The sequence below is a fragment of the Lepus europaeus genome, chromosome 18 (assembly GCF_033115175.1).
Source record: "Lepus europaeus isolate LE1 chromosome 18, mLepTim1.pri, whole genome shotgun sequence".
NCBI classification, from domain to species: domain Eukaryota; kingdom Metazoa; phylum Chordata; class Mammalia; order Lagomorpha; family Leporidae; genus Lepus; species Lepus europaeus.
Genome location: NC_084844.1, coordinates 59,077,538 through 59,103,522, shown reverse-complemented (window position 1 = coordinate 59,103,522; position 25,985 = coordinate 59,077,538). Strand labels below are relative to the sequence as shown.

General features: G+C 50.1%; 2 protein-coding genes across 2 annotated transcripts; both read left to right on the top strand.

The window, feature by feature from the left end:
* The first annotated feature begins 12,549 nt into the window (after positions 1-12,549).
* Positions 12,550-13,021, top strand: LOC133776934 (large ribosomal subunit protein eL32-like). Its single transcript, XM_062216252.1, has one exon. It carries the CDS (start codon positions 12,553-12,555, stop codon positions 12,958-12,960), a length of 408 nt encoding a protein of 135 aa, XP_062072236.1. The 5' UTR covers positions 12,550-12,552; the 3' UTR covers positions 12,961-13,021.
* A 2,308-nt stretch (positions 13,022-15,329) lies between these two features.
* Positions 15,330-17,174, top strand: UBB (ubiquitin B). Its single transcript, XM_062216250.1, has 2 exons — positions 15,330-15,437; positions 16,111-17,174. The coding sequence occupies exon 2, from the start codon at positions 16,117-16,119 to the stop codon at positions 17,032-17,034; it is 918 nt and encodes a 305-aa protein (XP_062072234.1). The 5' UTR covers positions 15,330-15,437; positions 16,111-16,116; the 3' UTR covers positions 17,035-17,174.
* Positions 17,175-25,985: the final 8,811 nt, after the last annotated feature.

Sequence of the window (25,985 nt, the reverse complement as noted above, 5' to 3'; positions counted from 1 at the left end):
TGAAGTGTTTACTGTTCTTAAAATTTTCTAGGTAATCTGTAATTTGTTTTTGCCTTTTTTTTTTTTTTTTTTTTTTTTTTGGACAGGCAGAGTGGATAGTGAGAGAGACAGAGAGAAAGGTCTTCCTTTGCCATTGGTCCACCCTCCAACGGCCGCCGAGGCCGGCACACTGCGGCCGGCACATCGCGCTGATCTGAAGGCAGGAGCCAGGTGCTTCTCCTGTTCTCCCATGGGGTGCAGGGCCCAAGCACTTGGGCCATCCTCCACTGCACTGCTGGCCACAGCAGAGAGCTGGCCTGGAAGAGGGGCAACTGGGATAGAATCCCGCGCCCCGACCAGGACTAGAACCCGGTGTGCTGGCGCCGCAGGCGGAGGATTAGCCTATTGAGCCGCGGTGCTGGCCGCCATTTTCTTTATTGGAGTTATAGTTTACAGCAAAATGCACATATCTTAAATATGTAAATGTAACCACCAATTCCACAGGTTAGTTTTACTTTTTTTAAAAAAAGATTTATTTGAAGGCAGAGTTACAGAGGGAAAGAGATCTTCCATCTGCTGGTTCACTGCCAAAACAGCCACAGCAGCCAGGGCTGGGACAGGCAGAAGCCAGGAGTCAAGAACTCCATCTGGATCTTCTATGTGCATAGCAGGTGCCCAAGCACTTGGGCCATCATTCGGTGCTCTCCCAGGCACATTAGCAGGGAGCAGGATTGGAAGCAGAGCAGCTGGCACTCAAATTGGCATTTATATGGGATGCCAGCAGCACTGGCCCCAGTTTTGCCTATTCTCGAATGTCCTTTAAAAACATCATGGACTCAGGCCGGCGCCGTGGCTTAACAGGCTAATCCTCCGCCTTGTGGCGCCGGCACACCGGGTTCTAGTCCCAGTCGGGGCGCCGGATTCTATCCCGGTTGCCCCTCTTCCAGGCCAGCTCTCTGCTATGGCCCGGGAAGGCAGTGGAGGATGGCCCAAGTGTTTGGGCCCTGCACCCGCATGGGAGACCAGGAGAAGCACCTGGCTTCGGATCAGCACGATGTGCCGGCTGCAGCGGCCATTGGAGGGTGAACCAACGGCAAAAGGAAGACCTGTCTCTCTGTCTCTCTCTCTCACTATCCACTCTGCCTGTCAAAAAAAAAAAATTTAAAAAAAAAACCATCATGGACTCTGTTATATCTGACATCTTTCACTCAGCATGTTTTTAGGAATCATCCCGGTTGTGTACTGCGTATGCTTTACTTCTGTGATATTATTTATGAATACATCCAAGTTTATTTGTCTGTTTCCAATGTGTGCCAATTACGAATAAAGCTACTTTCTGCATTGATATTTTTCTATAAGTCTTTCTGTGGACTCATTTCTCCTCAGTATATACATAGGAGTGGAATTTCTGGGTCATAGGTGAGTACTGTGTTTTTGTAAGAACTGCTAAATCATTTTTTCAAAGTGGTTATACCATCTTACACTCTACTAGAGATATCTGGGCTATATATCACAATATCTTGTGATCTTATGAGTCTTTGGATTTACCCTGTTTGTTCTGTGATGTCTCTTTGTGGCATTATTTTGCATGTTCTTGTGTAGTGAGGTGGAACATCTTTTCATGTGCTTACTGACCATCTGGAGTTCTTATTTTATTGAGGCGCCTGTTTACAAGCACTCCTCTGAGAATCAGCCCATTTTATCAGTTGGGTTGTTTGATACAAAGGAGGTATTTATGTCTAAAAACCTGTCATTTGCCAGATAATATACTGAGAATGAGTTCTCCCAGGGTTGGCTTTCCTTTTTCCTTTCTTAATGCTGTCTTTGATTAGTGGAGGTGTTTTATTGTGATGAAGGCCAATTTGTGATTATTTTATGGTTTTTTTTTTTAAAGATTTATTTATTTGAAAGACAGAGTTACAGAGAGAGGTAGAGACAAGAGAGAGGTCTTCCATCCACTGGTACACTCCCCAGTTGGCCACAATGGCCGGAGCTGCACAAATCCAAAGCCAGGAGCCAAGAGCTTCTACGTGGTCTCCCATGTGGGTGCAGGGGTCCAAGGACTCGGGCCGTCTTCTACTGCTTTCCCAGGCCACAGCAGAGAGCTGGATCGAAAGAGGAGCATCCGGGACTAGAACAGGCACCCATATGGGATGCCAGCACTTCAGGCCAGGGTGTTAACCCGCTGTACCACAGCGCCAGCCCTCATGGTATTTTCTAAATGTCACATTGGAAAAAAAAATCTCATTGCTACTCCTACCCCCAGAGATAATTTCTTCTAGAAATTTTATATATTTAAGTCTTAGTACTTTCAAACTTTCTGCATATACTGTGACATATACCAATACCACTCTGTTTTAACTACTTAGCTTGATTCTTTTTTACAAGCTTGTATTTACTTATTTGGGAGACACACAGAGAGAGGTCCCATCTGTTGGTTCACTCTCCAAATGCCCACAATTGCTGGGACTTAGCCAGAGCTGAAGATGGGAGCACAGAACTTAATTCAGATTGCCAGGGTGGGTGGCAGGAACCCAAGTACGGCTGCCTCTGACGGTCTGCATCAGGACGAAGCTGATGGAAGATCTTTCTCCCTTTCTCTCTCTTGAACAAATAATAGTAATCAAAATAGCCTCTTCCTTCATTATGAAAACTTGCTGATTTCTCCCTTTACCCAGAGTTCAGGAATTTAGCCAGATGCGCACATGTATGTCTTTAAACATACATGGTGCAGCCTGCAATACTAGCACCCTTATGAGCACTGGGTCGCTTTCCCGCTGCTCTGCTTCTGATCCAGCTCCCTGCCTATGGGCCAGGAAAAGCAGCACAAGATGGCCCAAGTGCTTGGGCCCCTGCCACCTACGTGGGAGACCAGTTTGGAATTTCAGGCTCCTGTCTTCAACCTGGCCCTGCCCCAGCCACTGTGGCCACTTGCAGAGTGATCCAGTAGATGGAAGATTTCTCTTTTCCTCCATCTCTGTAACTCTGCCTTTCAAATAAATAACACTTTAAAATAAATTCATAGACAGTATAATAGTGGTTAACAGGGACTCGGGGAGAAGGGAATGAGGAGTTATTGTTTAATGAGTACAGGGTTTCAGTATAATCAAAAAGCTTTGGAGCCGGCACCGTGGCTTAACAGGCTAATCCTCCGCCTTGCGGCGCCGGCACACCGGGTTCTAGTCCCGGTCGGGGCGCCAGATTCTATCCCGGTTGCTCCTCTTCCAGGCCAGCTCTCTGCTATGGCCCGGGAAGGCAGTGGAGGATGGCCCAAGTGCTTGGGCCCTGCACCCGCATGGGAGAACAGGAGAAGCACCTGGCTCCTGGCTTTGGATCAGCGAGATGCACCGGCCGCAGCGGCCATTGGAGGGTGAACCAGTGGCAAAAAGGAAGACCTTTCTCTCTGTCTCTCTCACTATCCACTCTGCCTGTCAAAAAAAAAAAAAAAAAAAAAAAAAAGCTTTGGAAACGGATACTGGTGATGGTTGCATAACATCATGAATGCACTTAAAGCCACTGAATTGTACACTAAAAGAAGTTAAGACAGTGAAATTTGTTATAAACTACCACAATAAACTCATCCTGCATGCTAAAGCGCAAGTAGAAGAAAAAAGACAAAAAACTACTCATAATTTGCACACCGTGATGTATAACATGGCAGGTTGAGGATACAAAAGTCCACTTGTAAAAACAAGAAATGGTCATTTTTGTACCAGAAGCAGTCAAATTCATAGACAAAAAGTAGAATGGCAGGTGACAGAGGCTGGAGGGAGTTGTGCTTCTGGGTCCAGTTTCAGTCAGGGAAGGTGACAATGCTGGAGGTGAGTAGTGGTGATGGCTGCACAATGTGAATGTGCCTAAAGCTGGCAAATGGTGCAAAAGTTGTGAAAATGGTGAATTTTATGTATATTTTACTACAATTAAACAAATTTAGGGCCAGTGTTGTGGCACAGTGGGTTAAGCTGCCACCTGCAATGCCAGCAGCCTACAATGAGCACTGGCTCAAGTCCTGGCTGTTCCACTTTTGACCCAACTCCCTGCTAATGTGCCTGGGAAAGCAGCAAAGGATGCCCAAGTGTTTGGGCCCCTGTATCCACGTGGGAGACTGCCCTGCCTGGGCTGATGTGGCCATTTGGGGAATGAACCAGCAGATGTCTCTGTGTTTCTCTGTCTGTAATTCTACCTTTCAAGTAAATAGATAAATATTTAAACAAAAAATAGGACTTTTTAAAGGTTTATTTGAAAGGCAGAGTGAGAGAGAGGCAGAGACAAAAATGGATCTCCCATCCATTGGTGCACTCCCCAGATGGCACAACAGCCAGGTCTGGGTCAGGCCAGAGCCAGGAGCTAGGAACTCCATCCAGATGTTCCATATGAGTGATAGGGACCTAAGTATTTGGGCTATCTTCTCTTGACTTCCCAGGTACATCAGCAGGATGCTGGAGTGGAGCAGCTGAAACTTGAACCGACACTCCAATATGGGATGCTGGCATCAAAAATGGTGGCTTAACCTATTGTGCGGCCCCTAACGTGGACATTTTTGATTCTAGGTTAGGCGCCTAAAATCAACAATGATGATGAAGTCTCTGGTGACTCAGGATATAGTGAAAACGGTCCAGTATGTGATGTGCTCCCACGAGAAAAGATACAACCCTCAATTCTTAAGGGACAAGGCAAAAACTCTGGGAAGGGGCAGGCACTTGGCCTGGTGGTCAGGACTGTTGGGAAGCTCCCATCTTATCCAAGTGCTTGAGTCCAAGTCCTGGCCCTGCTCCCACTCAGACAGACCCTGGGAAGCAGCCAGTAGTAGCTCAAGTAATTGGGTCCCTGCCACCTATTTGGGAGACATGAATTGAGTTCCAGGCCCTCAACTTCAACTGCTGCACGATTTGGGGGAGATAGGAGCTCTCTCTTTGCCTCTGTCTCTTCTTCTCAAATAATTTTTTTAAAATACTGGGGAACGGGCTGGCGCCGTGGCTCAATAGGCTAATCCTCCACCTGTGGCACCGGCACACCGGGTTCTAGTCCCAGTCGGGGTGCCAGATTCTGTCCCGGCTGCCCCTCTTCCAGGCCAGCTCTCTGCTGTGGCCCGGGAGTGCAGTGGAGGATGGCCCAAGTGCTTGGGCCCTGCACCCCATGGGAGAACAGGAGAAGCACCTGGCTCCTGCCGTCGGATCAGCGCAATGCCCCGGCCGCAGCACGCCGGCCTCGGCGGCCATTGGAGGGTGAACCAACGGCAAAGGAAGACCTTTCTGTCTCTCTCTCTCACTGTCCACTCTGCCTTCAAAAAAAAAAAAAAAAAAACTGGCAAAATCCTGTAGGATTTTAAGAGAATCTGACAACAGTATGTGTGTTCAATTTGCAGTTTTAAAGCACTGCTGTGTAAATTCTCCTCTGGAAAACAAGGATACTATAAATGTAGAAGCATAAGAGTAAACAGCAGCACCCTCTGATGCAAATACCCTTTTTTGATAAGATTTGCCTATGCCCGATGAGTGGGACCTGGCTGGAGCGCCCTCCAGAGTTCTTTCACCCCTGGGAATGTGCAGAATCCTCAGCGACCACTAGGGGGGAGGCGGCCCCGTGTCATGCAGCTGGCGGCAGGTACAGTAGCAAGGAGGTAACGCCGTTATCTCACACCATTTTGTACCTACACACTTGAGGGGCCTGCGAGCTTCCCAGCAGGGAATCCAGCTTGGGGTAGAAGAACCTGCCTGAGGTTAGGGTGCACTGGCAGAAGCACTCGCATTGCTCAGCTTGTTTGACAGACCTCACTTCTGTCCCTGATGTCATTTCTCTGAGTGTTTACATCCCTCCTGTCAACATACCTGTGGGAAAATGAGATCCTCTGAGCATCTTCTAGGGCACCACCAACCTTGGTGCCAATTGGCAAAAAAGTCTGAGCTGGCACAGGGCTCAGCAGGCTGACGGATGCGGTTCAAGTAAACATGACTCAGCGAGGCCAGTGTTGTGGCCCAGCAGGATAAGACACAGCCTGCAATGCCTGCATTCCACGTGAGTGTTGGTTTGAGTCCCGGCTGCTTCTCTTCTGGTTCAGCATTCCTGCTAACGTGCCTGGGAAGGCACAGGAGGACGGCCCGAGTACTTGGGCTGGTCACCCACATGGGAGGCCAGGATGGATTTCAGGGCTCCAGGCTTTCGCCTGATCTGCACCTGAATGTTGCAGCCATTTAGAGAGTGAACCAGCAGATGGAAGATCTGTCTCTTCCTCTCCTTCTCTCTGTAACTGTGCCTTTCAAATAAATAAATCTGGGGCAGGTGCTGTGGCGTAGTGGGCTAAGCCTCCACCTGTGATCTGGCATCCCATATGGATGTCGGTTCAAGTCCTGGCTGCTCCACTTCTGATCCAGCTCTCTGCTATGGCCTGGGAAAGTAGTAGATAGAAGATGGCCCAAGTCCTTGGACCCTTGCACCTACATGGGAGACCTGGAAGAAACTCCTGGCTCCTGGCTTCGGATTGGCCCAGTCTTGGCCCATGTGGCCATTTGGGGAGTGAACCAATGGAAGGAAGACTTCTCTCTCTGTCTTTCCCTCTCTCCTTCTGTAACTATGCCTCTCAAGTAAATTCTTTTTTTTAAAAAAAAAAAATACGTATTTATTTGAAATTAGAGTTACACAGAGGCAGAGAAAGAGGCAGAGAAAGAGAGAAGTTTTCCATCTGCTGGTCCACTCCCCAATTGGCCGCAACAGCCAGAGCTGCGCCAATCCAAAGCCAGGAGCCAGGAGCCAGGAGCTTCCTCTGGGTTTTCCCATACAGGTGCAGCTTTACCTACTACGCCACAGCGCTGACCCCAATGCTAGGTTAACAAATTATTAAAAATAAACAAACACATCTTTAAAATAAATAAATAAAATGACTCAGTGACACCTGATGGGGTACAGTAACACTTTTATTCAGGACTTTCTGATAAGTTCAGGGTCTACTGCAGTAGAGTGGTGCAGTGGGAGAGAGTGCTAAGTACACCACAGGAAAGTGGCGATTTACAGCTGTCAGAGGATGGAAAATTACTAGGAGGAGACATCGGGGTGAGGGGGATTCTGGCTAAACTGACTTGGCAGTATTCTTGCGGAAGACAGCCTGGGGTGACCAGACTTCACATGGGTGGAGGATGAGGAACCTGTCAGATATCAAGGAAGGGAGTTAAGGCTAAACTGACAGCAGGGTCTTTGTTCGAGCTGCGTTTTACATCTGTGAAAGGAAGTACACGAATGGGCCCAGGAGAAGGTACAGAAACCGCACTCAAGTTTGTCCAAGCAAAGAATCTCTGTCAAGGCTTCTGAGTTAGAAAAAGACACCCTTTCTTCCTGGGCAGCCCTAACAGTGGACAGCGAGTGCTGAGTGGCAATCCTCACAAGGCAGGTGCTCCTGCTGTCCACGTGAGGGTGAGTGCAACTCACTCACTCATGGTCACACAGTTAGCAGGTGGCCCAGCTGTGATGAAGGGAAGGGCACTGACCTTGGGCACCCTGAACTTCTGCCCACATCCAGTGGACTCACCAGTCTCCTGTCCCGCCCTCTAGTCTACTTCCTCATGGCAGCAACAGATTTTAACTCTTGACTGTTATACTAATAATGCACATAATACATACGTAGGGTTCAAGCAATAACAACTCCAACCATGTTGGAAAAGAAGCTTTATCAGATTTCTCTGATGTGGCCGGCACTGTGGTGTAGTGGATAAAGCCACTGTCTACAATCATCCCATATGGGTGTGGGTTCAAGTCCCAGCTGCTCCACTTCCTATCCAGCTCCCTGATAATGTATTTGGGAAAACAGCCAAAGATGGCCCAAGTGCATGGGAGACTTGGAAGAAGCTCCTGGCTTCTGGCTTCAGATAGGCCCAGCTCTGGCTGTTGCAGCCATCTAGGGAGTGAGCCAGTGGATGGAAGACTTTTCTGTCTCTCCCTCTGTCTGTAACTGTACTCTTAAATAAATAAATAAAATCTTAAAAAAAAAAAAAAAACAAAGGCTCACTTTGGAGTGGTCTATTCTGGTGCCCTTCAAGGCCACAACTGTTCCTGTCCTCAGCCTCCAGTAAATGCTTACTAATGAGCATTTGGTATTATTTCTTTTCTTTTCTTTTCTTTTTTTTTTTTAAGATTTATTCATTGAGGCCGCCGCCTGCAGTGCTGACATCCCATATGGGCACCGGTTCCAGACCTGGCTGCTGCACTTCCCATCCAGCTCCCTGCTATTGCCTGGGAAAGCAGAGTTGGCCCAAGTCCTTGGGCCCCTGCACCCATGTGGGAGACCCAGAAGAGGCTCCTGGCTCCTGGCTTCAGATCAGCACAACTCTGGCCATTGTGGCCAACTGGGGAGTGAACCAGCGGATGGAAGACACCTCTCTCTGTCTCTCCTTCTCTCCGTGTGTACCTCTGACTTTCAAATAAATAAATAAATAAATAAATATTTTTATTTCTTAAAGGTAAAAACAAAACAAGAACCCTCAGAACAGGCTCAAATTTCTGTTTCCTCTGAGAACTTTTAAACAAAATTTATTTGAAATGTAGAGCAAAGCGGGAGGGGCAGGGGGGAAAGGAGTAAGAGAAACTCAAGACAGATCTTCCATCTGTTTGTTCCATACCCAAATGCCCACAACAGCTGAAGCTGGCCAGGCCAGGTTGAAGCCAGGGGTGTGGAACTCTATCTGAGCCTCCCATGTAGGTGACAGGCACCCAAACATCTGTTGTTGCTTTCCCAGGTGCATTAGCAAGGAGCTGGATTGGACGCAGAGTAGACAGGACTCAAACTTGTACTCCGACATAGGATGTGGGCATCCTGGACCATAACTCCCACCCTGGAACATTTTTTCAGTGCCCTTTACCCAGGGGCCACTTTGGGGCCTGAACCTCCCCTCTTCCCCTGGGTGATGGGGCCTTTCCATATTCTGAGCACCTTCTCTCTGACTCCTACTTCTCCACCCTACACCACCTCACTTGGTCACCAAGGCCTTTGATGCTCTCAGTACCATGGACAGAGTGCTTTAAGCCCACACCCCCAACCACCCATCTTATTTGTTCACTTTTCCTTTGTTACAGGAATGTGCCTGAGGGTAGGCAGCACAGCAAAGCCTCCAATGAGCCAGACAGGAGCAGGCTACTGAAGCCAGAAAGGTGTGTCTCTTTAGAGGAAGGGGCTGCCCCTCTGCTGTGTCAAGGAGGCCATTTGCGTGCTGGTGCCTCTTCCAGGCACAGCCTCGCAGTCCGTCCGGGAGTGTTGGACAGACAGCAGATGTTTACTTAGCACCTACTCTGTGCCAGGTGTTCCTCTGGGCAGCCATGAATGGGACAGAGTCTCTGACCTCCAGAGGCTTACAATCTACAGGGGTAAGAAAGGGAATGGATGAATGAGTATGTCAACCTAAAGAGAAACTCTCCAGGAGAAATGAGTTTACTGGGACGGCGGGAGGCTGCAGTCCAGTATATGAATGAGCGTGCTCTCACAGATCACAGAGGCCTATCAGGGCGGGCTGGGACTTTTAAAGGCACAGAGAGGGACACACACTGTAGCACAGCGGGTTAAGCCACTGCTTAGGACATCCACATTCCCTATGGGAGAGCTTCTGATCCAGCTTCCTTCTAACGTATCCTGAGAGGAAGCAGAGGATGGCTCAAGTGCTTGGGTATTTGGAAGTAAAGCAGCAGATGAAAGATCTCTGCGTGTCAGGCCGCTTTTCACATAGATGAAAATAAATCTCTTAAAAGTGTTCTTGCTTTGAGGTATAATTGACGAGCAGTAAGGTGCATATATTCAAAGTATACAAACTGCCAAGCTTCTAAATGTTTACTCCCATGAAACCATCACCACAACCAAGACAATAAGCATTTCCATTACCCCAAAAGCTTCTCTCTGCCTTCAATAATTCATCCTACCACATTCCTTCTCCCTGCCTCCATCCCCAAGAGACAACTAATCTGTTTTCCTTTCTTTAAAGACGTACTTATTTGAAAGGCAGAGTAACAGACAGAGAGGGGAGATCTTCCACCCCAAATGGCCACAACAGCCGGTTCTGGGCCAGGTTGAAGCCAAGAGCAAAGAACCCCACCCAGGTCTCCCATGTGGGTGGCAGGGCTCCAAACACTTGGCCATCTTCTGCTGCCTTCCCAGGTGCATTAACAGGAAGCCGGACTGGAAGCTGAGCAACCAGCATTGCAATATGGGATGCCGGCATCGACCCACTGTGTGACAACAGGGGCTCTCCTCCTGCTTTCCCTAGGGATGCTGGTCTTCGTCCCCTTGTCTAGTTATAGATGCTCATCATACTTTATTTGGACAATGGCCACAGTCTCTGAAGGCCTCAATTTCATCCCCTTTCACCTGTTAAGATGTCAACAAGTTATACTAAAATAGAAATTCTGATAAGGTCACTCCCAAGCAAAACAATTATAGAAAGAAGTCTAAAGTCCTTAGCACAGTAAACTGGGCCCTTGTTAGTCATCTACTCAATAACTACTACGTGCTGTTATGTACCAGACACTATGCTAGTGATAGACTAGTAGACATGGCCTGGTACCCTCATGCAGTTTACATTCTCTCTGGGGGAAAAGAGAGATAAAACTACAAAATTATAAAATTACAGATTGATTAAACATGACACTGTTATGAAACAGACAACTGGAGAACTGTGATTGAGTCCCAGGAGCACGGCTAATGTCACAGACAGCCTTTCTCAGGACGTGCCACTTATGCTTCCTAAAACATGGAAAGGACATGGCTGTGAGAGCAGTTCTAAGTAAAGGCAAGATCAAGTGCAAAGATCCAGACGTTAGGGAGAGCTTGGTGTTTCCTAAGGACTGCAGTGGCCAGTGGGGCTGGACAGTGTGGAGACTTCAGTTCTGCTTCCCCTGCCCACTGGCAGCCACCCTAGGTTCCAGCTGTAAACAACTACCCACTACTTCCTCAACACCCAAGCCTTCTCATGTTTCCTCCTGCTCTCATGCCTAGACAAGCCCACTCATCCTTGTGAATGGCCCAACAGTACTTGCTCTGAAACTTCATGGTCCCCCACATAACTAAACTGCCCCTTCCTCTAGGCCTCCACAAAAGACTGTATGCACTGCTTCTTTTTTTTCTTTTTTCTAAGATTTATTTATTTGAGCAGAGCTTACACAGAGCCAGAGTGCTCCCATCCACCTGCTCACTCCCCAAATGGCCCCAACAGCTGAGTCTGTGCCAGGAATTTCACCCAGGTCTCCCATGTAGGTGGCAGAGGCACAGGCACCTGGGCCATGTTCCCCTGTTTTCCCAGGAGTGTTAGCAGGGAGCTGGATTGGAGGCAGAACAGCCAGGCCTTGAACCGGCACTCCAATATGGGATTCCAGCATTGCAGGTGCCGGTATAACCTGCTGCACCACGATGCTAGCCCTTTCTCTTTTTTCATATAACTAATATTTATTGGGTGCTTTTTTTCTTTTTATGTCCAGGCACCACCTTTTTTTTTTTTTTTAAAGAATTACAGAAATGGGGCCTATGCTGTGGTGTAGTGGGTAGCCACCTATAGCCCTGGCATCCCATATAGGCACTGGTTTGAGTCTCAGCTCCCTGCTAATGTACCTGGGAAAGCAGTGGAGGACAGTCCAAGTCCTTGGGCTCCTGCACCCACATAGGAGACCCAGAAGCAGCTCCTGGCTCCCATCTGGCCCAGCTCTGGCTGAAGAGGCCATTTGGAGAGTGAACCAGCGCTTGGAAGCCCTCTCTCTCTCTCTCTCTCTCCCCCTCCCTCTCTCTCTGTAACTCTGCCTTTCAAATAAAATACATCTTTTTTAAAAAGATTTATTTATTTGAAAGAGTTACACAGAGAGAGGAGAGGCAGAGAGAGAGAGAGAGAGAGATATCTTCCATGTGCTGGTTCACTCCCCAAAAGGCCACTTCAGCCAGATCTGCACAGATCAGGAGCCAGGAGCCAGGAGCCTCTTTTGGGTCTCCCATGCAGGTGAAGGGTCCCAAGGACTTGGGCCATCTTCTACTGCTTTCCCAGGCCATAGCAGAGAGCTGGATTGGAAGTGGAGGAGCCGGGACTCAAACCAGTGCCCATATGGGATGCCGGCACTGCAGGTGGTGGCTTTACCTGCTACACCACAGTGCTGGGCCTGAAATAAAATAATTAAATCTTAAAAAAAAACTTGCGCTGGCGCCGTGGCTCAACAGGCTAATCCTCCGCCTTGCGGCGCCGGCACACCGGGTTCTAGTCCCGGTCGGGGCACCGATCCTGTCCCGGTTGCCCCTCTTCCAGGCCAGCTCTCTGCTGTGGCCAGGGAGTGCAGTGGAGGATGGCCCAAGTGTTTGGGCTCTGCACCCCATGGGAGACCAGGATAAGCACCTGGCTCCTGCCATCGGAACAGCGCGGTGCACCGGCCGCAGCGCGCTACCGCGGTGGCCATTAGAGGGTGAACCAACGGCAAAAGGAAGACCTTTCTCTCTGTCTCTCTCTCTCTCACTGTCCACTCTGCCTGTCAAAAAAAAAAAAAAAAAAAATTAAAAAAAAAAAAAAAAAACTTGCTTCTCTTCCTCGGCGCTGCCTCCAGAGGTGGCTGCCTTCTCCTAGAGGCACCATGGCTGCCCTCAGACCCCTGGTGAAGCCCAAGATCATCAAAAAGAGGACCAAGAAGTTCATCTGCCACCAGTCGGACCGTTATGTCAAGATTAAGCGTAACTGGCGGAAACCCAGAGGTATTGACAACAGGGTGCGGAGAAGATTCAAGGGCCAAATCTTGATGCCCAACATCGGTTACGGGAGCAACAAGAAGACCAAGCACATGTTGCCCAGAGGTTTCCGGAAGTTCCTGGTCCACAACGTCAAGGAGCTGGAGATGCTGCTGATGTGCAACAAACCCTACTGTGCAGAGATTGCTCACAACATCTCCTCCAAGAACCGCAAGGCCATTGTGCAGAGAGCAGCCCAGCTGGCCATCAGGGTCACCAACCCCAACGCCAGGCTGCGCAGTGAAGAAAATGAGTAGGCGGCTTGGGTGCGCATTTTATTTGTGTTTAAATAAAACCTTGAAAACCGAAAAAAAAAAAAAAAAAGGAAATTGGTGGTTTTATGGTGTTTGCTATATTATCTTAAATTTTCATTATGTATTGCTATTTCATAATAACATTTTAAAGTAGTTATTTCCAAAAAGGGCAGATTTCTGGAAGTTTGAGGTTCAAGATCAAAGTACTTCATAATTTTGCTGTGTTCTTTGGGCATTCAATATCAACGTTTCTATCTTGATTGTAACAAATTAGGATTTTGTCTCATAACTATTGAAATAAACAGCCAAATATGAACTATAACGTCCACATTTTAAGTTATCACCTGGTAACGCTGAGTAACAATTGTGAATTTGTAATTGGAACTAAAGTTTCTGATACATTTTTATGAAAAGACAGCTAGCTAAGTGAAATCACTGAAGCTTCCAGAAAAAAAATCCCTCCTTGTTTTTTTCAAAAGAACTGCCCAGGCGATATCCATTTACCCGTGGAGAACAATATAGTCGTGTTTTTCCTTTCATGTTTTAGTGCCTATGGCTATCACGAAGCCTTTTTTTTTTTTTTTTTTTTTTCTTTTCTGGGAAAACTACACTTTATTCAGTAAACAAACATTTATTCAGCACCCTGCCAACACTGTGCTAGATTCCTAAATTCCTGATCTTTGGGCTTTCTTTTTACTGTTTAATTCACTTACAAATCACCTTTCACAACGCATTACCCGAAATGACACAAAAGTCTGGTTTAGGAACACACCATAAAAACTCTTGTTTACCGTACAAGGACAGCATGCGCCCCGCACTGACAACATTTTGCTGTGTTGTCACCGAATGGCCCACTTTGGGGAAACACTGAACGGAGAAGCAACACGACTTAGTTCTGGCAACTGCTGGACCCGGAGATGCAGCCGGGAGAGCCGCACTCCAGCTCGGTCCCTCCGCGGATTCTGACTCGCTGATGGCTAATATAATACAGACTCAGACTCGGTAAAACAGACATAAACTGCCCCACACCGTTTGCAATCACTCCCACAACTGTCTTCATTTTTAATGAAATTTTTGTTTTCCTATCCGCTGCTTACTCAAGTCGTTCGGTCTCAGCAAAGTTTTAACCCAGGCATTTCCCCATCACCGGCCCGTTTCTTTAACGACAGTTTCTTAACGTGAAGCTCACACAGGGCGGACATCGAATGACTTATGGACCTTTTTTTTTTTTTTTTTCTTTTCTCCCCAAGCGTTGTTTACCTCATTCGCGTGACCACGGAAACGTCTAGAAGGCCAACTGCCAGGGTCACACACGTTCGCCTCCTCTCCGCCGCCCACGGCTCCGGGAGGCTCCGAGGCCCCAACCCCCGGCCTCCCTCAGGGTCCTCGGGCTCCGTCCGCCGCCGCCGCCTCGCCCACCCCTCGCGTCGCCCGCCTTTCCCTGCCGCTGCGTTAGGGAGCCACTGGCGGGTGCTGCCCGTGCCGACCCCCGCGTCCCCTCAGCCGGGGCCGTGGAGCCCCCACAGCGGACCCCCCGCTCCACGGCCTAGATTCACGGATTCTCCTCAGGGCCGATATGAGGATCGTGACACAGCACCTAGGGACGTTCCGCCTACACAGCCGTGACTAAAGCTCCACTAAACCTTGCGAGAATCCAAACCAAAAATAAAAAACGGGCCACGGTGAGGACCGCGCGTTGGTTTGAGAGCGAGGCAGAGTGGGGGCGGGGACGGTTGTGTTTCTTTCACACTGGTCGGAGGGCGAGGGGGGAAAAAAACCCCGTGGGCACCTGCAAAGCAGAGCCCGGGAAACCCGCCACGTAGCCCGCTCTTTTTGTCCCTAAAGCACAAAAAAGGCGGGATTCGGGGACACGGAGCTTGCAAACCTGGCGCGAAAGACCCCCCACCTCCACCTTCAGGCGGAAATACCCCCTCTTTCCGGAAGGCGCGCCTTTGTGGCGCACGCGCGCTCCGTCACTTAGCAACGCCGAGGCTCCGCCGCCAGGGAGCCCAGCAACAACTCAGCCGCCGCGCCCTCCACCAATCAGCGGCGAGTTTGCGCTCACGCGTCTGGCCAATCAACGCTGGCGCAGCAAGGAAGTTTCCAGAGCTTTCGAGGAAGGGCCCTTTAACTCGAATTCATCCGCCTGATAGTTTCTCCTCTATTTTCATAAAAGAGGAAAAGAGACGCCTGAAGAAGTAGGGAGTCAATTTTTTAAGATCCCTTTTTCGGTCTGCAGCAATTCGGAGCTCAGTTGAAAAGCCTCATTGCGACGCGAGAGGAGAGACCGGGGGGACTACTTTTTCCGGCGCACGGAGACGGCGGCTACGTAGGCGTAATCAGTGACGCAACAGACGCTGTATAAATTTCGGCTCCGTCGCCACAGAGCGTCCAGTGGCGAGCGGCTTTCCTGAGGTGACGTTGGGTCTTTGACGGGTCCACCGGCTGTTGTTTCGGAGACTTTCCGCATTCGGTCGCAGGTACCGGGACGCGGTCCGCGGGGGCTGCTGTCAGCGAGGCCGGGCAGGTGGGGGAGGGGAGCGCGGGTGACGTGACGCCGCGCCGAGCCCTTGCGCGAGAGTGGGCCTTGTTGGCGTGGCGGGGGGAGTTGGGGCGGCTGGCGCGCGCGCCGGCGGACGCCAACCGACGCTTAACCGATGGCGATTCCTTCGCATTCGCTTCCGAGGGGGACGGCGGCGGGGAGGTAGCCCGGTGTGACTTGGGGAAACCGTAAATACTGATTTTTACCGTTGTGGGGAATGGGCCCTGTCTCTGGACGGCATTTTTTTTTTTTTTTTTAACTTGGCGGGTCTTGACGGCTTTCGTTTTCGGTTTACTCAACGCTGTGCTCCGGTTTGGGGAAAAATAAGAACAGGGTGGGAGAGGAACCTCAAATAGCTAAAGCAGTTGGGAAACACAGCGTGGGATGGTAATTGACGAAGCACTTTTGAAAGAAGTTGTCTAACTTCGAACCTTGACTAACCAGTTCTAAGGGATTGATGGGAGTCTAGTAAAAACTGGAGGTCTCTGAGAGATGGTAATGAGTTTTAAGGCATTTTAAAAATAGTTAATTGCCGGTTTTGAAGCGTTTATTGGAGTGGAAGTGACGTGAATGGTCATGAGGTAACGCCCTGTTTCGCTTGAAAATTGTAGGTCACAATGCAGATCTTCGTGAAGACCCTGACTGGCAAGACCATCACCCTGGAGGTGGAGCCCAGCGACACCATCGAGAATGTCAAGGCCAAGATCCAGGATAAGGAAGGCATTCCTCCTGACCAGCAGAGGCTCATCTTCGCTGGCAAGCAGCTGGAAGATGGCCGCACTCTTTCTGACTACAACATCCAGAAAGAGTCCACTCTGCACCTGGTCCTGCGTCTGAGAGGCGGTATGCAGATCTTCGTGAAGACCCTGACCGGCAAGACCATTACCCTGGAGGTGGAGCCCAGCGACACCATCGAGAACGTCAAGGCCAAGATCCAGGATAAGGAAGGCATTCCTCCTGACCAGCAGAGGCTCATCTTCGCTGGCAAGCAGCTGGAAGATGGCCGCACTCTTTCTGACTACAACATCCAGAAAGAGTCCACTCTGCACCTGGTCCTGCGTCTGAGAGGCGGTATGCAGATCTTCGTGAAGACCCTGACTGGCAAGACCATCACCCTGGAGGTGGAGCCCAGTGACACCATCGAGAACGTCAAGGCCAAGATCCAGGATAAGGAAGGCATTCCTCCTGACCAGCAGAGGCTCATCTTCGCTGGCAAGCAGCTGGAAGATGGCCGCACTCTTTCTGACTACAACATCCAGAAAGAGTCCACTCTGCACCTGGTCCTGCGTCTGAGAGGCGGTATGCAGATCTTCGTGAAGACCCTGACTGGCAAGACCATCACCCTGGAGGTGGAGCCCAGTGACACCATCGAGAATGTCAAGGCCAAGATCCAGGATAAGGAAGGCATTCCTCCTGACCAGCAGAGGCTCATCTTCGCTGGCAAGCAGCTGGAAGATGGCCGCACTCTTTCTGACTACAACATCCAGAAAGAGTCCACCCTGCACCTGGTCCTGCGTCTGAGGGGTGGCTGTTAATTCTTTAGTCTTGCCATTCACAGTGCCTGATGGCATTACTCTGCACTATAGCCATTTGCCCCAATTTAAGCTTAGAAATTACCAGCTTCAGTAATAGCTGAATCTGTTCAAAATACTAATAAACGTTTTGTTGCATGATATCCTTGGTGTCTGTCGTCATGGGATTCTAATGTGGGTATGCCTAACTGGTTAAAATGCTGTGGGGAATGGTTTTAAGATTGGCAGTATGACCAAAATTAAGTCACTTGACTTTCTGCTTGAATGTGGTATGGGAACTTTGTCTTGCTTAGTTTTTTATGGGTAATGGCAAAATGGGAGGTTTAAGTAATTTATAAGTGTTGATTTAATATTTTTATCTAGTGAAAAGCAAAACTCAGATGGTAGTTAAGTGCTTTCAGATTTTTGTGATTATTGGTTAACTATGAGCTATGAATTCGCAGGTGTAAGTGAAGTGTAAACCTGATTCTGTCTCTAAAGTGGTAAGCCAAGAAAATGGAACAGAGGTCTGCAGGTTTGGGGGAGCAGGGCAGGAACTTAAGGCACCAAGTGAAAGGCTGGTTGAGGATGAAAAATGGCTTGAAAGCACCACAGGGACGTGAAAGGCAGCTCCTATCTGCTGATTGACTCCCAGAGTGGCCATACCAGCTTGGGATAGTACGTCCAGGATTTCTCCCGTGGGTGTTGGGCCATCTGTCTTCCAGGCACATCATCAGGGAGCTGACTAGGAAGCTGAACAGCAAGGTTTCAGACTCATGGCTGTGATGGGGGTTGGAGGAGTGGTGTCACAGGTGCGTAACCTGTGCAACAATGCAGAACAACTGCTGAAGTGGAACAATAGAGTGAAAAATTCTATAAACAAGGGTAGCAAAATTGGTTTTGGAGAGTAAAATAGTAGTGAGGAGGTACTTAAACTCTTCTAGATGTTTCCTTTTTAACATACTAGAAATTTCCATTATATGTAAGTACAGACAGGAAGGTCTGGCACTACATGTTTACATGAAAAGCCCAAACCAGAAAGTTTTTGTTGCAGAGAAATCTTGGATCCACTGGGTGACTCCACAGATGTCAGCAAGTTTTTGAAAGCATTAACAGTCCTACATTTTTAAATCAAAATCTTGGATGTTGGAGACATTAACGTGTTAAGGATGCTTGGGCCTTGGAAGGCAGTGGAGGATGGCCCAAGTGCTTGGGCCCCTGCACCCCATGGGAGACCAGGAGGAAGCTCCTGGCTTTGGAATGGCGCAGCGCTCCGGCTGTAGCAGCCATTTGGGGGGTGAACCAACAGAGGGAAGACTAACTCTGCCTGTAAAAAAAAAAAAAAAAAACTTGGGTCTTTAGAGATGGTGAAGATACAAGATTTCAGTGTTTTTCCTCAGCAAATAAGACTTTCTCTAGATGTTTTTAGAGCACCTGTCAACTGCTGATTGACTCCCCAGTGCCAGGAGCAGCCTGGAATGGGGGAAGTAGGCACTAGGGTCTCAACTGGGGTCTCCCATGTGAGTGGCAGGAATAAACTACTTGAGCCATCACCACTTCCTGCGTTAACAGGAAGCTGCAATCAGGGTGGGGGGTCAAGCCCATGGACTGGGCCCCTGGCATTCCAACCAGCGTTTTAGCACACTTTAGCACTCTCCCCTCCAGATCTGGTTTTCAAATCTGCCACCCACCTACAACGGCATTGTTCACAGCAAGCACCCCATGTCAGAGCCAGTAGTGTCTGGTTCCCATCCAGCCCCTATAACCAATGACACCAATTATGTGAGCAGCTCCTGAGACCAGGTGACAACAATTAGCCTCCTCCCCCAATTTTTTTTTTTTTTTGCCCTTATTTTAAATATGTAATTGAGAGGCAGAGTTCCTAGCCACTGGTTCACTCCCTAAATGCCTGCAACAGCCAGGAACCCAGTCCATGTCCATGTTCTAACCAGGCAAATACAACCAGGACTTTGCTTTTGTGAGTTAATATTTTTGTTAGAGCTGCCATCTGCTGTTTGACTCCTCAGGTGCCAGCAACCAGAAACCCAGTCCAGATCTCCCATGTGGGTGGCACTTGCTGCCTACCAGGGTGCACATTATCCAGTAGCTAGAATGGGGAGCTTGATTTGCAATGTGGGGGTCCCAACCCATCATTTTAACTGCTATGGCAAACGCTTACCCCACTTTTATTGTCTTTTTTTTTTTTTTTTTAAGGGCAGAGAAATCTTTCATCCACTGGTTCACTCAACAGCAGCTAGGACTGGGCCTCCAGGAGCTTCTACTGTTAGTGTGTCTGGAACTGTGTCCTCTAAACACCGCATCCACTGTCCTAAGGAATGCTGTGCTCACAGGTGTTGGATAAGAAATGCATCAGTGAAAGAATCCAAAACGGGGAGAGGAGGCAACAGCGAGGACAAGTTCATTAGAGAATAAACGGGAGAGAGGGTCTCAGTCACAGAGACCAAAGTCCCCCACTCCCTCGCAGACTTGAGAGGATTTTTATAGGGACTGTCCAGCTCTACTAGCCCAGCTACTGCAAGCTGCCCGTCAGGGTGGGTGGCTAAGCACTGTGGTTGGGTCAGGAGAAGCTGGGTAATTGTGAGGCTGGAAGTAGGGCAACTTCTCAGCACATGTCACTCCCCGCCTGCAGGGCTGTGAACACACCTGTGGCTGAATACGTTCTGTGTTTTTGCCCTTTTTTGTTAAAGAGTTCAGAAGCTTATGTTATATCTCTCCTTAATGATGTACTTACAGCACTAGATATGCAGCGGTGAACAAAACTGACCAAACCTGCCCTGAGTTGATACAGGAGGGGAGATAGACACATAGTATATTTTAGTGAGAAGTTCTGTATGAAAAAGCAGAATTAAGAACAAAAGGGAGACTTAGACAAAGTGTCTGGCTCCTGCCTTTGACGCACGATTGATTGCCGGTGTTTGGGGGAGTGGACCAGCGGGTTCAGCCCAGCTCCAGCCGTTGCGACCATCTGGGGAGTGAACCAGCAGATGGAAGACCTCTCTCTCTCTCTGCCTCTCCTCTCTCTGTGTATAACTGTGACTTTCAAATAAATAAATAAATCTTAAAAAAAAAAAAAAAGAGAGGTCCTTCAGGGCTCATCTGCAGAGGGCCTCACTCCCAGCTCCCCACCATGCCCAGTAACCTAGCAACAGGTCCAGAACTCCCACCTCCCACCCCTGCTTGCCAGCCTCCAACACATGCTGTTTGCCCTGGGCCTCCTGGGAAGCAGTCCGGGGAAAGCTGTTTGACCCAAGGACTGAACATCATCTCCTTTAGAAGCTGAAGTGGTCTGTTCTTTTACTGTGGACTCTTTAATACAGAAATTCTGATCACTGTTGACATGAACCTGCTCTCCTCCCTCCCCGTGCGTGCTTCCTGGAAGCAGCTTGGCCAGATTTACTGGAATTGTGTGGCTCCTACTCCCAGGAGAAGATGCTGAGTCACCTAAAGACCTGGGCAGGGGAGCTTAGGAACACAGGGGCTTCATGGGCAAGAAGGTGGCTAATGGATGCAGTTGGATAGGAGGAGTAATTTACAATGTTCTATAACACAGTTGTTAAGGCACTATGGGTAAATGGGTAACTGTGGTTGACAACAATTCACAGTGTTTTTCAAAACAGCTGGTATAGAGGATTTTGAACATTGCCAATACAAAGAAATGATAAATGCTTAAGGGAATGGATATGCCAATCACCCTGCTCTGATCATTACACAGTCATCTACATGTATTGAAATACCACATCATACCCTAAAAATAGGCAAGTTTGTTTCAATTAAAAATGCTTTAAAAGGAAAAATCTGGATTTCTGGAGCAAGGAGAGGTTGAAGGCATAAAGTGAGGCAGGCAGCACTGGAGATGCGTGGTCACAGCATGTCTCGCCCTCTTTACCCCTCTGGTCCTTAGCCGCCACAGGGCTGCCAATGGCTCTGCTGTCTCTTCTCATTTCTGCCAGACCACAAGAACGCAGGTTGGGGCTGTTCAAAAGCTTCCAGTAAAAGCTAATTTCCTCTAAGTGGCTCTGACTTCATGCCCCTAAAATAATTCGCTTGACTGCCAGCTCTATCCTCTCTACCTGTATTTCAGACCGGAGCAGCAGAGGGTGGCTCCAACTTCTGCCCACGGGGCTCAGGTGAGCAGGTCCTGAAACAGCTCTTCTAATACAAGGAGATTTATGATGAACTCACGGGCCTGTGCCCAACAACATGCCGCGCCCACAACAAAACATCTCTGCAGGCTCCCAAACCAAGAATGTGTGAAGGGGAGAAGGTAGAAATACAAACTCTCTGCAGGCCATGGTTCTGTTCTGTTCTGTTCCTGTATAGAATCCAGCTCCAAAACACCAGCTCAGAAAATGAGTGCGTTGTTTCCAGCCTTACCCTACAGGCTCGTATTTGGTATTTGTAGAAATAAAATTGGTCTTTCTTATCCTAAGCGAAGTGTGCAGGCTACCCAAATGTGCACAGTCATGGAGCACGGACAGACAAGTCAACACTCGCCTTATCTACAGCAGGATAAGGACAAGGCTGAGTCAGGGGCAAATGCAAACGTGGTGCTGAGCTGGCCTTTGCACCAGGGATGGGCGTGACAAAATATCTCCAGGTGATGGGGAGTGGGGGTGCCGTTTGGATTTGGGACAATGAAATGGAGGGGCGGGGGTTCTGTAGCATTGCCCTAGGGCACACTGCCTGCTTCTGTGCCTGGCTCAGAGCTCTGCTTTGGCTGACACCTGAGTCAAATCAGGGCCACCCAGACATCCTGTGCTGGTGAGAGGCTGAGATCAACAGGTGGGGGCTCTGTACTTCCCAGCACCTCCACCTGGGGAACAGTGTTTGAAGGAGTGAGTGCTGTGTGGTGAGTTTCTCGAGGTGAGGTATGATTTGCAGTGTTTTTCCTCTCTGGGCTCATCCAGCTCCCAATGGCCTGAGCTCACTGGGGCCTGCTGAGGGACCACACAACACCCCCCACCACCACCACTGTTAGGTAGGAAGTCAGTTATGAGCTAATGTGCGTGACACAAAGGCCTAAAGAGAAGACATCTACGTCAAGCATATGCATCTGCATCTCAAAGTCATCCTGACAATGTTTCAGGGGCAGCCCGGTATTCGCATCCTGCCCTGCCCCCTTCTACCTGATAACCTGCCCGGTGGGGGGTCCCCACCCCTTCTGCCTGACAAATCTTCCACAATCTCCCAGGTGCAGCCCAGTATCTGCATTTCAAACACCCTGCTCTGGATCCCAATTCTCTAGGGGGTCCTGCTCACCCTTCCTCCTGTCTGATAACATTTGCATCCATAGAGTTCTTTGTTTCAGGAGGAAATATACCTTCAAGGGAAAACTCAGAAGTTTTTCTAGGCCTGCGCCGTTGGCTTAACAGGCTAATCCTCTGCCTTGTGGCGCTGGCACACCGGGTTCTAGTTCCGGTTGGGGCGCCGGATTATATCCCGGTTGCCCCTCTTCCAGGCCAGCTCTCTGCTATGGCCCAGGAGTGCAGTGGAGGATGGCCCAAGTCCTTGGTGCCCATATGGGATGCCGGCACTTCAGGCCAGAGAGTTAACCCACTCCGCCACAGCACCAGCCCCCAGAATAAGAATTTTAAATTAGCATAGTAACATATTAAAAGATAGAAGGAAGGGGCCAGCAAGTTATGAGCGCTACTTCAAGTACCAGTTGCTGTGGCTGGTGCTGTGGCATAGCAGGTAAAGCCACTGCCTGCAGCGCTGCCATCCCATATGGGTGCTGGTTCTAGTCCCGGCTGCTCCTCTTCGGATCCAGCTCTCTGCTATGGCCTGGGAAAGCACTGGAAGATGGCCCAAGTCCTCGGGCCCCTGCACCTGCCTGGGAGACCCGGAGGAAGCTCCTGGCTTTGGATGGGCACAACTCTGGTCTTTGCGGGTTACAGCCAGCTGGGGAGTGAACCAGCAGATGGAAGACCCCCTCCCCTTTCTCTCTCTGCCTCTTCTCTCTCTGTGTAACTCTGACTTTCAAATAAATAAATCTTAAAAAAGTCCCCGTTGCTCCTGCTTCTGATCCAGCTCCCAGCTAATGCGCCTGGGAAAGCAGCAGAAGACGGCTCCTGGGGGAATTGGCCCCTGCATCCACATGGGAGACCCAGATGGAGTTGCAGTTCATGCCTTCCGCCTAGGTCCAGCCGATGGAAGATTTCTTTCTGTGTCATTCTGCTTTTCAAATAAATAAAATAAAACAAAGCGGGTGGGGTGTTTGGCCTAGAAGTCCGAGTACCTGGGTTCGATTCCCAGCTGTTGCTCCTGACTCCAGGTTCCTGCCTGCTCAAGTCACTGGGTTCCACATGGGGCAAGTGGATTGGTGCCTGGTTCCTGGTTTCGGGATGTCTGGGAAGTGAAGAAGCAGAGGGGAGGTCGCTATCTGTTTTGCTCTGAAATTAAAAACAAACAAAAATTCAAGAACGCCATCAAGACCGAGATGGAAATTTAAAGGGAGAGGCCATGGTGCTGCATAGTCACGGGGCCTGGGTGCAAATCACGGTGCCATCACTCGTGCACGGTGCCTTCACGTAAGGCAAGCAGGTTCCTTTCTGAGTTTTCTCCTTGCCCGAATGAAGCTAACTCTGGGTTATCTGCGCCCTCCAAGCCGGAGGAGAGGGTGCTACAGGGTCCACGTGTCTAGTGAACCCCTCTAAGGCCCACTGGCTCCCTTATGGGGTGTGTGCGCGTGTGTGTGTGAAGCGCAGAGGCCCAGGCCCCAGCCACCCTCCCAGTCTGTCACTTGAGGAGGGACGTGGGGTTAAAAACCCCCGGAGCGGATGCTCAAGCCCGCCATTTCCACATCCGGGGTACGAACCCGCGGCCCCGACCTCCCGGGGGGCGGGGCGGATATCGGGGGCGGGGCGAGAGGGCGCTTACGTCAGCCAAAGGGGCGGGGTCTCGCCTGAGGGCGGGAGGCGCGAGGGAGGGAGCGCAGAGCGAGAGACCCGGGGACGCCGCGGGGTGTTTGTGGCGCCCGCGGCGGAAGCTGTGTGGAGTTGACGGGGGGGGCGTAGCTGAGGGGCTCGGGGAGGCGGGTGTGCTCCAGATGTGGGGGTCGGGACGGAAGGGGCGGGGGGCGGGTGAGGAGCCGTCGTCGCTCGGAGGCCCAGAGATAGGGGTGGGGGAAGTAGGGAGACCTGAGCCTGGGGTAGGGGAGAGGTCGGGGGCGGGGTCGCGGCTGAAGAGGGTGTGGGGGGCCCGGGGTTGGGGCCGGGGGTTGCAGGCGGGCAGCGGGGCTCAGAAGTGCCGGGAGGTGGGGGTGCGGGTGCGCTCTCTGCTCCACGCTGGGGCCACAGCCATCCCTCCTCCTGGGCCTCCCACGCAGCGCGCGTGGGAGAGTCCCTGAGCCTGAACTCTCACGTGTCCTGGGCCTGGCCCCGCTCTGCCCATGCCTCGGCTTTTTCCTCGCCTCTGTAGCTAGCTCTGGCCTGGTCCTCCATGCATCCCCCTGGGCCTGGGCTGTGGGAACAGAAATTCCCCAGAGGGGTCGGGGTTTGGGGCTGGGCTCCCACGTTTGGCCCTGTGCCTGGCTAGGGCTATTCTGGGTCCTGGGAGAGATTTTATCCAGGCCTATCCAAGCCGTGGCCTGCGGCTTCCGTGGGAGCAGCCCACTCCTGAGGGCCGGAATGCTCCCAGGCCTGGCGGGCTCTGCCCACGAGGCTGGACCTGGCCCTCTTTTCCTGCGGGAGGGGCCCTTGGTTTCGGGGACCCTCTGAGAGATATCAGCTGGGGTCTTTTTTCCTCCACAACCTAAGTCTCCCTTGCTCCAGGAAGCTGGTGCAGCCTACTAAGCAGGCTTATTAATGTTCCTTTTTTATCATTCGGAGACACAGTGTCTCAAGGAAGCTGTCCATTATGGCCCCAGCTCTGGCTCTGGGCCAGAGTTTGGCATTGGTACCAAGAGAAGAAAAGACTGCAAGTCCAGGCCCTGGCTTGTCCACACCAGACCCCTCAGCACCCTGAAATATGTCACTCCTTTCCTGCCTTCTAAGGCCAGAGCAGTTCACACCAGACCTTGGAACCTGTCTCCCACCTCTGTTCAGAATTTATATATTTTTAAAGATTTTATTATTTGAGAGGTAGAGTTATAGACAGTGAGAGGGAGAGACAGAGTGAGAGGTCTTCCGTCCGCTGGTTCATTCACCAAATGGCTGCAACAGCCAGAGCTGCACTGATCCAAAGCCAGGAGCCAGGAGCTTCTTCCAGGTCTCCGATGTGGGTGCAGGGGCCCAAGGACTTGGGCCATCTTCCACTGCTTTCCCAGGCCATAGCAGAGAGCTGGATTGGAAGTGGAGCAGCCGGGGCTTGAACCAGTGTCCATGTGGGGTACTGGCGCTGCAGGCAGAGGATTAACATACTGTGCCACAGCACTAGCCCCTAGAATTTATATTAATTCTGCATAAATTTTAGACTCTCCTAGTACATTTGTTGTTTTTAAAAATATTTATTTTATTTGTTTGAAAGAGTTAGAGAAGGAGAAGCAGAGAGAGGTTTTCCATCTGCTGGTTCACTCCCCAAAATGGCACCAAGGCCAGAGCTGAGCTGATCCAAAGCCAGAACCAGGAGCTTTCTCCGGGTCTCCCACATGGGTGCAGGAGCCCAAGGACTTGTGCCATCTTTTACTGCTTTCCCAGGCCATAGCAGAGAGCTGGATTGGAAGTGGAGCAGCTGGGAGTTGAACTGGGGCCCATATGGGATGCTGGCACTGTAGGCAGCAGCTTTACCCACTGGGATACAGTCCTGGCCCCATGCAACTCTTTCTAATAAGTAAAAATAAAAAAAAATTAAAAAGGTTGTCTGATTATTATTGTCTCTTGATGTGGTGAGTGCATTTCAGTATTCCCCCAGTAGCACAGTGTTGCCCGTGCACTGCAATTATGATTAGCCACACTGTCATTCAAAGCTCTTTTGAGTATCACCCCCAGAAGAAGCACCATGCCCGCAGGAAAGCA

Coding starts and splice junctions, on each gene's coding strand:
- UBB (XM_062216250.1), top strand. CDS start 16,117: ATGCAGATCTTCGTGAAGACCCTGACTGGCAAGACCATCACCCTGGAG.
- LOC133776934 (XM_062216252.1), top strand. CDS start 12,553: ATGGCTGCCCTCAGACCCCTGGTGAAGCCCAAGATCATCAAAAAGAGG.